General features: G+C 44.9%; 1 protein-coding gene across 1 annotated transcript in view; it reads left to right on the top strand.

The window, feature by feature from the left end:
- The window catches only part of LOC310862383 (fibulin-2-like), a 59,254-nt gene that overhangs the window by 39,968 nt on the left and 6,045 nt on the right, over positions 1-13,241 (top strand). The window contains exons 8-13 of the mRNA XM_083770262.1: positions 2,379-2,480; positions 5,549-5,680; positions 9,004-9,141; positions 10,225-10,368; positions 10,753-10,881; positions 13,074-13,199. Coding sequence (XP_083626388.1) covers positions 2,379-2,480; positions 5,549-5,680; positions 9,004-9,141; positions 10,225-10,368; positions 10,753-10,881; positions 13,074-13,199 — 771 coding nt within the window. The remainder of the gene's footprint in view (positions 1-2,378; positions 2,481-5,548; positions 5,681-9,003; positions 9,142-10,224; positions 10,369-10,752; positions 10,882-13,073; positions 13,200-13,241) is intronic.

Below are 13,241 nucleotides of genomic sequence, written 5' to 3'. Positions count from 1 at the left end.
TTATTATTTTTAATATATATATCTTTGGAAATGCTATTTTTTGGATACCTATCACAGACATCCCACGGGGAAATTTCAGCGGAGTGGTGGGGGAGGGCAGTTAGGGTTTGGGTTGCTCAGGCACACTTCGACACATTGCTGAGAGCTGGAATCGTTCCCGGGACCTCCAGAGTTCGAGGCGGGCTCACTAATCTTTCAGCTATGACCGCCCTGGCCAGACAGATGCAGAGACGCAGAGATTATGGGCATTAAATGGAACCCAGACAGACAGACAAACGATACAGAAATTATTGGATTTTCAATTCAGGACAACCGCTAGTCTGTATGCCCTTAGTTCCTCTGCGAACCAAAGGTGATTTATTATAATGTTGAACTTGAGACTGATGCCTATCATCCTAGATTACTTCACCACTACACTGTCCCTGTGCATTTGATTTGATATTACCTTGTGTCTGCCTTACTTATTGTAAATCGCTCTGGATTAAGAACGTCTGCTAGATGCCTAAACTGTAAGATAAACTGATAGTCACGGCAAGTTTGAAGCTGATCAGGTCATATGGGTTATGCACGAGACAGTCAGACACACACACACACACACACACACACACACACAAACAAACAAAAAGTGTTTTGTTCGATATTCTGATAGTAATCAATATATGGAGCGTTTCGTCTCCCAGGCTCTTTAGTAAACATCTAACATTTCAACAAATTTCTGCCAATCAGGAGAGTGTACCCATTTATCAGCTGAAAATCTATAGTGTTCCAGTTCCAAGTTTGCTCATTTATTTGTGTCATCACTTCCAATCTCTCTTGTTGGCCTGTATCCTGTATGAGTTGGATCAAATTGGTGTCCTCCTGACCTGCAATGTTCTGTTTACTATAGAGCTGGAGAGAGAGACAGTCAGACTCCTGTTACTGAACAATACCATCAGAATATAGAGCTATTCAACATTTATTTTAACAAAGAAATATCACTTACCCTACCTTTAATCAGAGACTGGGCCGAGCATCAGTTTTTAGTTTGGAATAGAAGCTTATTAACATTAACATCGGCCCAGGCCGTAGCGTAACGGTCTGGGCACCGGACTGGTGATCCAGTCGCGGTGTGCCGCGGGTTCGACTCCCGGACCCGACACGGCCTTTACCGCATGTCATCCCCCCATCTCTCTCCCGTTTCCTGTCAGCCTACTTTCTATCCCTTAAAAAATCAATAAAAGGCGTAAGCCGCAAAGAAAATATCTTAAAAAAAAAAAAAAAAACATTAACATCCACATCCACATGATCCACTCTTAAAACATGATTACGTCAAACTGTGCCATTTTCCTGGACGGTAATTGTGTTGCAAATGTCATGTACTGTACTGTACAGGCCTGGAGATCTTATCAACGATCTCGGTTCCAGGGATAACCAGTTGCTCACATGAGGTTCATATCATATTGTGCAGGGTCACGTTCACTGGTGAAAAAAGTACTCCACAATACCACAATATAGACATACGTTGTTACACGTAAAAGGCATGTATTCCAATTTTGTGTTGAGTAAAAGCACACATCGCGAGGCATTGTGTGCTTGTAGATCTGCCATTCTTTAATAGCCAAAGTATAAAACATGGCTTAATTGATGAATGCATGTTTTGTATTAAAGGTATATTCAGTGATTTCACTCAAAAAACCTTAGGTTTCGTTTTTGGCTGTGGGACCCAGCCTTTCGTCCAATCAGGATAGAGTCAAAAACGAAACCTAAGGTTTTTTGACCCCCAGGGGTTAACTGGGGACAGGGAGGAACTCCTTATATGGCCAGCACACTCTATAGTAGGGAGGATTATCACAACAAAACAAAAAAATAAGTGATATTTTAATTAAGTGAAATCACTGAATATACCTTTAATAATCTCAATGTTCAAAGTAATTTGTTATCTAAAGTTTCAAATAGCCTAATTGTAGAGGAGTAGAGAGTACATCGCTTTGCCTCTGAGATGTAGTGGAGTAGCAGAAGTATAAATGGAGATACTCAAGTAAAGTAAAACTACCTCAAAATTGTGCTTAAGTAGGGTATGTGATTAAATGCACCGGCTACTTTCCATGACCGTGACTGGTCACGTTCTGTTTGGTTTCCATAGCTCCAGGGTGGGGCACCGTCACTGTGTGCCACAATTAGGAAATTCAATACAACCAAGGTCAGGGGGTCAACCTGGAAACAGGAAATGAGGTAAAGGGGGGATATAATAAATAGTGTTTATCTGGCATGCGCAGGGCCATAGATCTGTCCATGTTGTCACATGTCACCCTGGGCCTTGTTTGTTCTGAGTTGTGTACTACATTGTGTTGGTGACTCCACTTGGTACCACCTCCGCTTTTGTTTTTTGTTTTTTTTAGAAAATGGCCACTGTGAGCAACAGTGCACCCCTGTGGACGGAAGGCCACATTGCTCCTGTTACCCAGGATTCTCGCAGGTGGCCAAGGGACAGACCTGTGCAGGTGAGATAATTAAACATACTACTACATGCTAGATTTACATTTCACCAAAACCAGAGCAAAACTCCCACCACGGGACTCAGGCAATCAATTAATACAGTTGCAACCACTATATTAATGGCAAGTATTTCATACAGCTTAAATAAATAAAAATCTGAACTATCCCTTTAATAATTAAGGCTGATGTACCGATGATACTAATTAAGGCTTAATTAGTATCAACGTTAACATTGGTTAACGTTACTCACTTTCCAAAATGGTGTATGTGCATAGAACCTATTGGCCTCCTCTCCTCTTGCGGGAGTTGTCTGACTGAGGGTATGAGTTTGATTTAAGTCTTCTCCTCCGGTTCTGTGTTTTCCGGCATGGCGCTAGAGAGAGAGAGAGAGTGGTGCAAAGCATACTGACAGGTTCCTCATTGTGTGGGTGTTTAATGCCCAGCGGTCTTAACCCCAATCCTTCTCCCTGCTGCCAACGGCCTGCCTCCTCAAAGCTGTTTGCTACCGGTACTGAGCACCGGTGGAAAAATGTACTGCCATGTCTCACGGAACTAAAAAGTAGCAATATTCAATGACTAAAGGAAAAGTACTCGCATTGTTAAAACGTATTCGAATAAGTCTACAAGCAGTCCCAACTCAATGCGTGAGCCGTGGAAAAATCCCATTCTTTGAGTGACAGACACAAAGAGCACGGCTGGTATATCGTTAGAGTGAGATGTAAAGCCCGAGAAGAATGGGAAGAGAATAACTGTGCTTTTCGTATGAAAAGTTAAATATAAGTCAAGTTAAATACCTCAAAACTGACCAACTTGCACTATGTATAACTTTCCTCTTGTACCTCATTTGAACCCGGTTTCCTGCGCGAGTGCTGATATTTTTTACCATTGAGCTAATAGAAACTGCCTGCTTGCTCAGGGATTACATTTAATCTTGAAACAAAAATGACACAAAATGTGTGTCAGATCCTGTGACTAGCTATCTAAGAGTTTAGGTCTCTCTCCCCATGGTGGGGAGAACGGCGAGAGTCTAGGTATCTCGCCCCGTGGTGGGGAGAACGGCGAGAGTCTAGGTCTCTCGCCCCATGGTGGGGAGAATGGCACCCGGTGCCTCCGCAGAGCTCTGAACAGGTGTAATTGTTTACCCTTCTGCCCCAACTGTTCAATTTATGCGCGGAATGCGTTTGAAACCCGTAGGTCCGTAGTTTTAAATAAAATAAGTGTTTTACTTTTAATCCATTCTGTCTCGGAATCTCTCTTTCAACTGCGAAACAGCACCCCCTTTGGCTTAAACTTCTGTTAACTAGGAAAGGACCAAGCATCAGACATAGGAACCTTTTAGATGGTTTTTTGAATAGACGTGGAGTATGGTCGTTTATGGGCACGTCGCATGCCAAGCATGGGACGTGTGGCGTAAACGGCCACGGCCCCTGCTTTAAGAGACCGGCATCACTATGGTTACAAATCTGCTGTAAAGCAGGTAGTCTCTGGGTGACTAACATGAGTTGTGACTCTTACCGTATGTACATGCTGCTGTGTTGTTATCCTGCCGAAGCTTTTCAGTAAACTTTACTATTTTGATTATAATCATTGTGTGGACATTCGAGACATATTACAAAGATGCCCCCGCCAGCCCGCCCCTCTGCAATGAACTGCAGTGTCCAGGATTACAGTGTCCTGTCAATGCCGGTTGTTGTTTGTAGTTTGTAATCGTCTCTCTTATCATGATATGATGACTCGCTGTACGGCTGTAGTGCAAGTGTGTATGTGTGCGCGCTGCTGTACTACCTAAATAACTCATTTTAGGGGTTAGGGAATTGTAAAAACGCTAAAATAATAAAATAAAGGTTAAAAAAATTGCGAGTCGCTCACCAAGCAGTCGCACCCCCTGGCGTCAAGTTCAAGCTCCGCCTATGGTCTAAGGTCATCGCCACACGCAAGCGTGCGGTGTGCGACTTAGACGGCCAGGGGCGGGGGATGCCATTAACGGTGCCGGTATGATCATCTAAGGTCATTACCTCACGCTAGCGTGAAGTGTGCGGCTTAGGTGGTTGGGACACGAATGACACCGGAGGTGCGGGCTTGGTCATCTAAGGTCATCACCACAAGCAAGCGTGCGGTGTGCGGCTTAGATGGTCAAGAGCACGGGACGTGGGCGGCAGTGGGATTGGGGGGTTCGAGGGGGTGTGGACCCAGATACTTTGGCTTAGGGGTCGAGGCGTGAGCCTGTGCGACGGTGTAGAAACCCCCTCTGGAACCTGCAGAGAAGATAGAAGAAGAGAAAAGGGAGGGAGGGAGGGTTACTGTAAACTAGCACGCTGCCATTTTTTAGACTTGCGTTTAAATACCCCCGGTGATAGATGAGGCAGGAGTGGTCGGCCTGGTTGGAGGTGGGTGAGTGGTTGGCAAAGGGTGGAGTTGACAGTGGCAGGTGGGTTGTGCTTGGTTGTCTTCTGCTTGGTCAAACCTCCCGAACCTCAGTTGTTCCAACTCCATTTCAAACAGACAGCCAGTATAAGGGCACTAAACGGGACACAGACAGGCGGTTAAAACGGGTGCTATGACAACGGGTACTGCAAGGTTCTCAACTTCCATCGTTCCCAAGTAGGCCGGTGGCCGATAGGCACAGAGGTCTAGTACAAATAATTTGCGATTCATGATTTGTGTTTCTTGGCATTGAACAATTGGAACATACACGTAGATTAAAAAAAATGATTTTTTGTAAACAAAAATTGCAACAGGGTAGATAATATGACAAATAACTGAAATACCATAATAATATCCGAATCTGTTACTTTTCAGGATTCAAATTCAAAAACAGCAAAAGTAGCAGATCGACAAGCTCGAAACTTGCCGATCTGCTATATTTTGATGCTTTTGCGTGACGCTGTAGTTCTGATCAAGTAGGGCATTAATTTGCGAAAAAACATGTTCAAATATGGAGATAAGAGGTTTCTACCCGAGAGAAATGACTGACAATGACCGCCGGTACAAATAAGTACAGTAAAGTACAGTACTTCTAATGTATATATTTCCTCTTTCTCTCCTTCCATGGGCCTGTTTTTCAACACTGCAGACATCGATGAGTGTTTGTCCAACTATACGTGCCAGCCGAACGAACGCTGTGTGAACACAGAAGGAAGCTACGTGTGTCAGAGACAGATCACCTGTCCCTCTGGGTACCAGCTGTACATTGACACCTGTCAAGGTAAGGCAATTTCATCCTGTTTTAACCCAAACAAACCCAAACAAACGTTTTTTTTTCCAGAAAACTAAGGATGTAGAACAGTGGTTTAGAACAGTGGTTCTCAACAATAGAAGAAGACAGCGTGTCACTTCATGCCGCACGTCAAGCATGTACTGTAGCCTACAAGCTCAAAATTGCATACGTACAGCATTTATTTGTTTCTACATTTTTGAAAAATCTCTAAACTGTGTCCCTGGCACAAAACATTTTCCGGTGGGGGTCCACGGCCAAATACATAATCATTTTGGGGGTTCTGAGAACAAAAATGTTTGAGAACTACAGACATTTGTAGAATCGGCATCAAGTGTTAATGGGTTAATTTGAGCATATTCAGATTTTCTATTCTGCCAACTCTTTTGCATAACGTGTGTTTCCTTTGCACTTTGTCTTAATGCTCTCTTATGTTTTGTGTAAAGCTATTTGAATTGTCTTGTTGTTGTTGAAATGTGCTATACAAACAAACTTGCCTTGCCTTGTCCTTCCATAACTCCATATCAAAACATTTGCACCAAAACACACACACCCAGTGACAATAACTAGGTTGTAAATCCCATCAACAGTGCATTCGCACGCCGCAAACACACACACACACACACACACACACACAGCGGCCACAAGTCAGAGGAAAGCACATCATTCGCATGATGAACGTACCACATGAGCACCCCCTGGAGGTTCACTGTTGCCAATGATATGTATATATATAATTTCTTTATTGAGCACACAGACAAGAAAATGACATGTATTATCACTGGGCAGCGCCGAAAATCAGCACTCTGGCTTGTCTTTGTGGAGATGGACAGCGGTAACAAACCTTATAGTGTGAGTCATTATTTCCCTATAAGCTGTAGATGTGTGGCCCTGGGTAGAGGTTCTGTGGCAGGGAAGAGAGACATCTAATAAGACGAGATGTTGTTAAAGTGCTGTTTACCACGGCCGTTCAGCATCGCTGCAAGGTGCCTGTGAACTCAAAACCATACTCGCACAGACAAAAAGGCAGCATTAAACGATGACACCAAAATGTTTCGTAACAGCTGCTTCAGCTTTGGGCAATCACGATAAAAGGCTGGAGATAATAAACAACTTTGTTTCCTGTGCCACCTACTGTACTCCCTACGTACCGTTTCACCTGCTCAAACGCTGTAGCGTCTCACGGAACAAAGCAAGTCCCCTCCCTGTGCTCAGAGCCATTGAATTCCCCTTCCCTTAGCATAAACACATGATTTTCTAAGGAGCAAAAAGGAATAGCTTTTCTTGTCAACTCGCGTTTTTGCAGTCGTCGGTGGGGTTCTTCACCTCGGCGTCTCGGACAATCATCGAATCTCGCCACCGCAGAGCGCGAGCGAACCCTCTGACCTTCTATGTGCGCCGTTAGCCCGCTTGTTCTGCGCTTTCGCCAGGAGCCAATTACCTTCCCATTGCTTTGGCCGTGAGTGAGGTCACTGCCAATCTCTTGCACATTTATCCCTCTGTCTGGCTCGGCCCTCTGTCTCCATCTGTCTGGAGCTGTCAGGCCCTTCGCTCAGCCCCTCGCCGCCGCTTGCCAGAGACGCTCAATCACTATCCTTCTGTCATGTCTGCAGTCCTTCTGTTTGGAGCCCAGGGGGGGAACGTCATGTCACGTCAGAGAGCCGGCCCCGTTAAGGGGCAGTGATTCTCCTGACTTACTGTACGAACCCCGCCCCGTCTGAGAAGATTCTGTCATACGTTTTGTGTTGTTAGAATGTTTTCGAAATGATTCATGATTATATTCTTCAATATATTTCAAAAATAGCTGATATACCTTATTTTAGATCGGCTATTGTTTAGTTTTTTATAAAATAGCGCTAAATGGGTTAAACCAGTGGTCCTCAAACTTTTTCATGTCAAGGACCTCCAAAAGAATATCGGCAACCCCGGGGGGGTCCCCGGAACATCCAGACCCACAGGAACGCGCCCAGGGGGCCAGGCCGATTCCGGTGAGCCGTCCAAAACGGTAGCTCCGTAAGGGAGTGGTTGCACCACTCAAAAAAAAAGTTCAGAAAATAGCAGATCTACAAGCTCACAACACGTGACATCGGGACGCATTGTGAGCTGCTATATCTGATGTAAATTGGGTTATAGTGCTATATTAATACATTTAGCTGAGGACCCCATGGAACCCCCAAGGACCCCTGCGGCTCCTCAAACCCCCCTTTGAGAACCACTGCTTTAGGGTGAAGAAGCCCGTAAGACAACAATGCAGAGGATGCACACTCACATGAAAACACTCGCTTCAAAACATGCCAAAAAATAATTGTGTGTTTTCATCAGAAATCACGACAATTCCCTGTCGTGTTGTTCTGGATAGTCCCTAAAGCACAGCAGGAAATTGGACTGTACGTGATTGTACTTCCTTCACAGGTGTGCGATAGTGATTGAGACTGCTGTGTGCTCGTCTCCTATAGACGAATGGCTGGTAAAGGGCATATTTCATTGTGCCACACGCACGCACGCATCCACACACACACACACACACACACACACACACGAACACACGTGCGCACACACACGTGCGACATAAGCACACATCCAATACACATACAGTGAGCACGGGGGCTAATAAATAATATCTGACAGCTTGTCTCTGGAGATATGGAGATAATATGCATGCCGGTAAACGAATGCGCTGTGGGACATTGTGTTGTCATGTTGTGCTGTGTTGTAATGTGACTGACTGCTACAGGAAACATTCCAAAGAACGGCCCCTGAATGAAGAACAGTTTTGTAAAGCCCTGGTTTTGCTGGAGAAGGGATTTCTATCTCTGTGCTTCAGGTAGAACTCTGACACTTATCCACAGTGCCATCCAGTGGCTAGGTGCGGAACCACATGTATTGTGGTTAAGTGCACATTACACATGTTCTGTGCTACTGTTGTATACCAGTGGTTCTCGAACTTGGGTCTGGTGGCCAAGGGCCCTTGATGGGGTTCTAGGGGGTCTCCAGCAAAACGAGGAACCATTTAACCACCTTAACCCTATTACTTGTCTTCAGCTATTTTCTAAACATTTTGAAAAATCAAAATAATCTTAAAATGATGAGCTTGTGAACTTGCGGATCTGCTAGTTTGGAATCATTTTGAAATGTCTTAAAATCTTAATTATTAACACAAATCTTCCGTGAGGCACAACAATATTTTCAGGTGGGCAAATACGTCTCAATTTAGGGGTCCCTGACATGCAAATGTCAAGGAAATGAAACTGAAGCTCCCGTGACGGTGCATGGGTTTACAATATGATGGCTCATTAATCCGTCCCTCTCCACAGATGTGGACGAGTGTTTGCAGAGGACCGACAGCTGTGGTCTTGGCTTTGAGTGTGTGAACATGGCGGGTTCATTCCGGTGCGATCCCAAACCACGCTGCCCCGCAGGCTTCAGCCCGGACATCCAGGGTCACTGTACAGGTAAGGAGAACTTCACCCAGGACGTCCAGGCTGGGTCACTGCTTTACAGGTCAGAAGAACATTGGCAGTGTGAACTAGCCCGGTGGTCCTGAACCTGTGCAAATAGTTTTTATTTTATGTTATTTATTCAAGCTGATTCCTAGGCCATGTATGGAGACAGGACTCCAGTCAGCGACTGAGGGGTTAAATGCCACACAGGTGAGCAGATCAGAGAAGGTCTACAGTGGGGCGGATGAAAGTCAATCCTGTGTCCTCCTGCAGTGCAAAGCCAGTGCTGTGGAATTAGCCCCCAGGGGCAGGAACTGAGGCGTGTTGAGGCAGCTAGCCGCCCCGCCGCCACTGGGAAGAGGACCTAGATGGATATAAAAAATAGAAGCTCTGAGAAATGAGAGAAAATGGGAGAAAATCTCTCTCAGACACAAACACTTGCATGCACGCACGCACTACACACAGCGGTGGAAGTACATACTCAAGTACTGTACTTAAGTACAATTTGGATTTTTAGTTTTACTTCTACTAAATATTGTACCTTTACTCCACTATAATTATTTAAAAACTTTACCAAACCACTTCTGAACTATATATATATGGCATTTTGAAAATAGACTATCTACAAGCTCACAACACGTCACCAAGTGGCAAGTAGTGAGCTTGTAGCACTGCTATTTTCAAAGGATTTTTATACATTTTATACATTTGAAAACTTGTGAAAGTAAAGTACTTTTACTTTTGGTACTTTAAGTGAATTGTTATGCCAATACCTTTGTTCTTTTACTCAAGTAGATTTTGAATACCGAACTTGTACTTGTACTTGTACTTGACTATTTCCACAATAGGGTACAGATACTTGTCCTTAACTAAAGAATTTGACTGCTTCTTCCATCATTGCACACACACACGAGCACATGCTCACGGCGCACACATCACACGAAAATAATCTTTTGGGAATGCAAGTGTGTGCTGATGAGCGGCTTGCTTTGATGTCACACAGTGTGGCTGAAGAGTGAAGCATGAATCGTTCCTTCCATCTCATCTCTCCTCTCTCCTCTCTCCTCTCTCTCTCTGTGTCATTATTGGGGTCAGACGTGGATGAGTGTGCCAGCGTGGCCCAGCCCTGCAGTCCAGGTTTCACCTGCGTCAACACGGCGGGCTCCTACAGGTGCCAGAGGAGGGTGCTCATGTGCAGCCGCGGCTACCACGCCAGTCCAGACGCGTCCAGATGCATTGGTGAGCTTTTTTTAACCGCTCCGACCACTGGAACCGTTAAAGTTATGAAATAGCAAACAATACCCAATCTGAGAAAGACTAGTATCCAGTCATCGTGTAGACAAACACAATCACACCTGTGTGAAGTGACCACGGTGCCTTTGATGAGTTTATCTACTGCACGGGTTAGCGCCGCTCAAGAATCACACCCATGTGAAGTGAGCGCCGGTGCTCATTGTGTGTTGATGTTGTCCTTGGAATTCAACACAGATCAATAAATACAAGAATACATATTAAACCTTATTTCTGTCTCTCTCTCTCTCTCTCTCTCTCTCTCTCTCTCTCTCTGTGTGTGATGTGTGTGTGTGCGTGTGTGTGTGTGTGTGTGTGTGTGTGTGTCTGCAGATGTGGACGAGTGTCAGGGCGGCCTGCATCGCTGTGGCGACGGCCAGCTGTGTCACAATCTGCCCGGCTCGTACCGCTGTGACTGCCAGACGGGCTACCAGTACGACTCCATCAGGAGGACGTGTGTGGGTATGTTCCCCATCACACACACACACTGATACAACCTGCATTCTGTACTCCCCATCACACACACACTGATACAACCTGCATTCTGTACTCCATATCACACACACACACACACTGATACAACCTGCATTCTGTACTCCATATCACACACACACACACACTGATACAACCTGCATTCTGTACTCCCCATCACACACACACACTGATACAACCTGCATTCTGTACCCCCCATCACACACACACACTGATACAACCTGTATTCTGTACTCCCCATCACACACACACTGATACAACCTGCATTCTGTACAACAGTGTGTGGGTATGTTCCCCATCACACACACACACTGATACAACCTGCATTCTGTACAACAGTGTGTGGGTATGTTCCCCATCACACACACACACACACACACACACACACACAGATACAACCTGCATTCTGTACAACAGTGTGTGGGTATGTTCCCCATCACACACACACACTGATACAACCTGCATTCTGTACAACAGTGTGTGGGTATGTTCCCCATCACACACAAACACTGATACAACCTACATTCTGTACAACAGTCAAATACTTCAGTGGTTAATTTAACCCATTAAGACCTGAGGCCGATTCTACAAATGTCTTCTGACCGTTTTCTTAAAAACATATGTTTTGAGAATGTCGATCTGCTATGTTTGCTATTTCTGAAAAGTAGCAGTTTTGGACATAATGAGGTTTCCGCCCGACAGAGGTGATATTACGGATTGTGTCTTTAACTGTGAGAGTGTAGAAATGTGTAGCAAAGGTTCCATTTGTACACTCTCTGACTTTCATTTATGTTTTCAAAGCTTCCGAGCTATTCTGTTATTCTCTCTCTTTCTCTCTCTTTCTCTCTCTCTCTCTCTCTACTCTCTCCCATATCCTCTGACTCTACCACCACAATAATAATAATAATACGCCTCTGTGTCCTCCTGTTTATCATTCTGTAGTATCCTGTAGGGCAGGGGTCCTCAACTAGAAATGATGAAGGTCCACAATTTTTTTTTTATAAGACCGAGGTCCGGTCCCATGCGCGGCGTCCTTCGGAGAGCGGGGCTCTATGCCCGTTTAGTATGGTCAAGCCAAGCTTATACAAATCAGATCCCCTTCCACCCAACCAATAATGGGGTGCAGAGTGCAGGCCCAGAGTGGAACTCCAAATCAGGCCGGGAGTTATACGCCCTGGCAGGCCACACTGCGCGCGCGCATAGCGCGCACCAGAATTTTGGAGGCCCTTGGGGGACATTGTGGGGGCCTTTGCAGCAATTTCACATGAGAAATGTACCATCTGATGTTATTTATATTATTAACTAAGTCCGCAAAGAGGTGGTCCGCGGTCCGGTCGCGGACCGCGGTCCGCCAGTTGAGTACCCCTGCTGTAGGGTGTAGTATTATTGTGTAATGTTTAGTGTAGTTCAGTGTGGGAGTCGCTGCTGTTTCTCAGGCTCTGCTGTTGTGTTGCAGCTTTCCTGCCCTTGCAAGGCTGCAGAGCGCATGTTGCTACTGTTGCACCAGGCTGCATGCATGCATTACATGCAAGCCTGCTGTCTCTCATTCAAGTCTGCTGTGGCTCTAATAATAATAATAATAATAATAATAATAGTAATATTAATAATAGTAATGAGCACATGCACACAAACGTACATGTGCAATTGTGCATGCGTGCACGTGTGCACCTCTAAAATTTGACAAACATAAACTGGAACCTTTTCCCAACTTTAAACCTCGTCGCTTCACACCGCATTGTGAGCTTTTAGATCGGCTATTTTCACTACTTCTTAAACATTGGTTTTCTAATTTATGGAATTTCTTAGATTTTTCATTGATTTCTTCATGAAATTGCTAGAAAATAAAATCATTGAATTTTGTTTTTTATTCATGAATTATTTTAGCTTTTTGCGTCCGTGACCCTCAAATGGGTCTCGAGTGACCTAGTGTTTTGGGAACCAGCTGTAGACTAAGCGTAAATCTCTCCAGTCAGGTGAATTCAAAATCACATTACATAATCATCTCATAAACCGATAGTCGGCGAAGACGGCATAATGTAAGGCCTTTGAACAAAGAACACTCTTTTTCTGCCATTTCAGTTTTTAAATCAAACTAAACTAAACCAAAAAAAAAAGAAAAACACATTGACAGTGAGTACAACGTCCATCCTCCTCCCCTCCAGATGCTAACGAGTGCTGGCGGTATCCAGGCCGCCTGTGTGCCCAGACCTGTGAGAACACCCCAGGCTCCTATCACTGCTCCTGCACCGCCGGCTTCCGCCTAGCTGCAGACGGCAAGAACTGCGAAGGTCGGTGTCTGTCTAGTCTGGCTGCTCTGTGTTGTGTGTCAG

Source organism: Protomyctophum parallelum, assembly GCF_964188405.1.
Source record: "Protomyctophum parallelum genome assembly, chromosome: 7".
NCBI lineage: Eukaryota > Metazoa > Chordata > Actinopteri > Myctophiformes > Myctophidae > Protomyctophum > Protomyctophum parallelum.
Note: the sequence above shows the minus strand (reverse complement) of the source record. Positions and strands in the feature narration are given on the sequence as shown.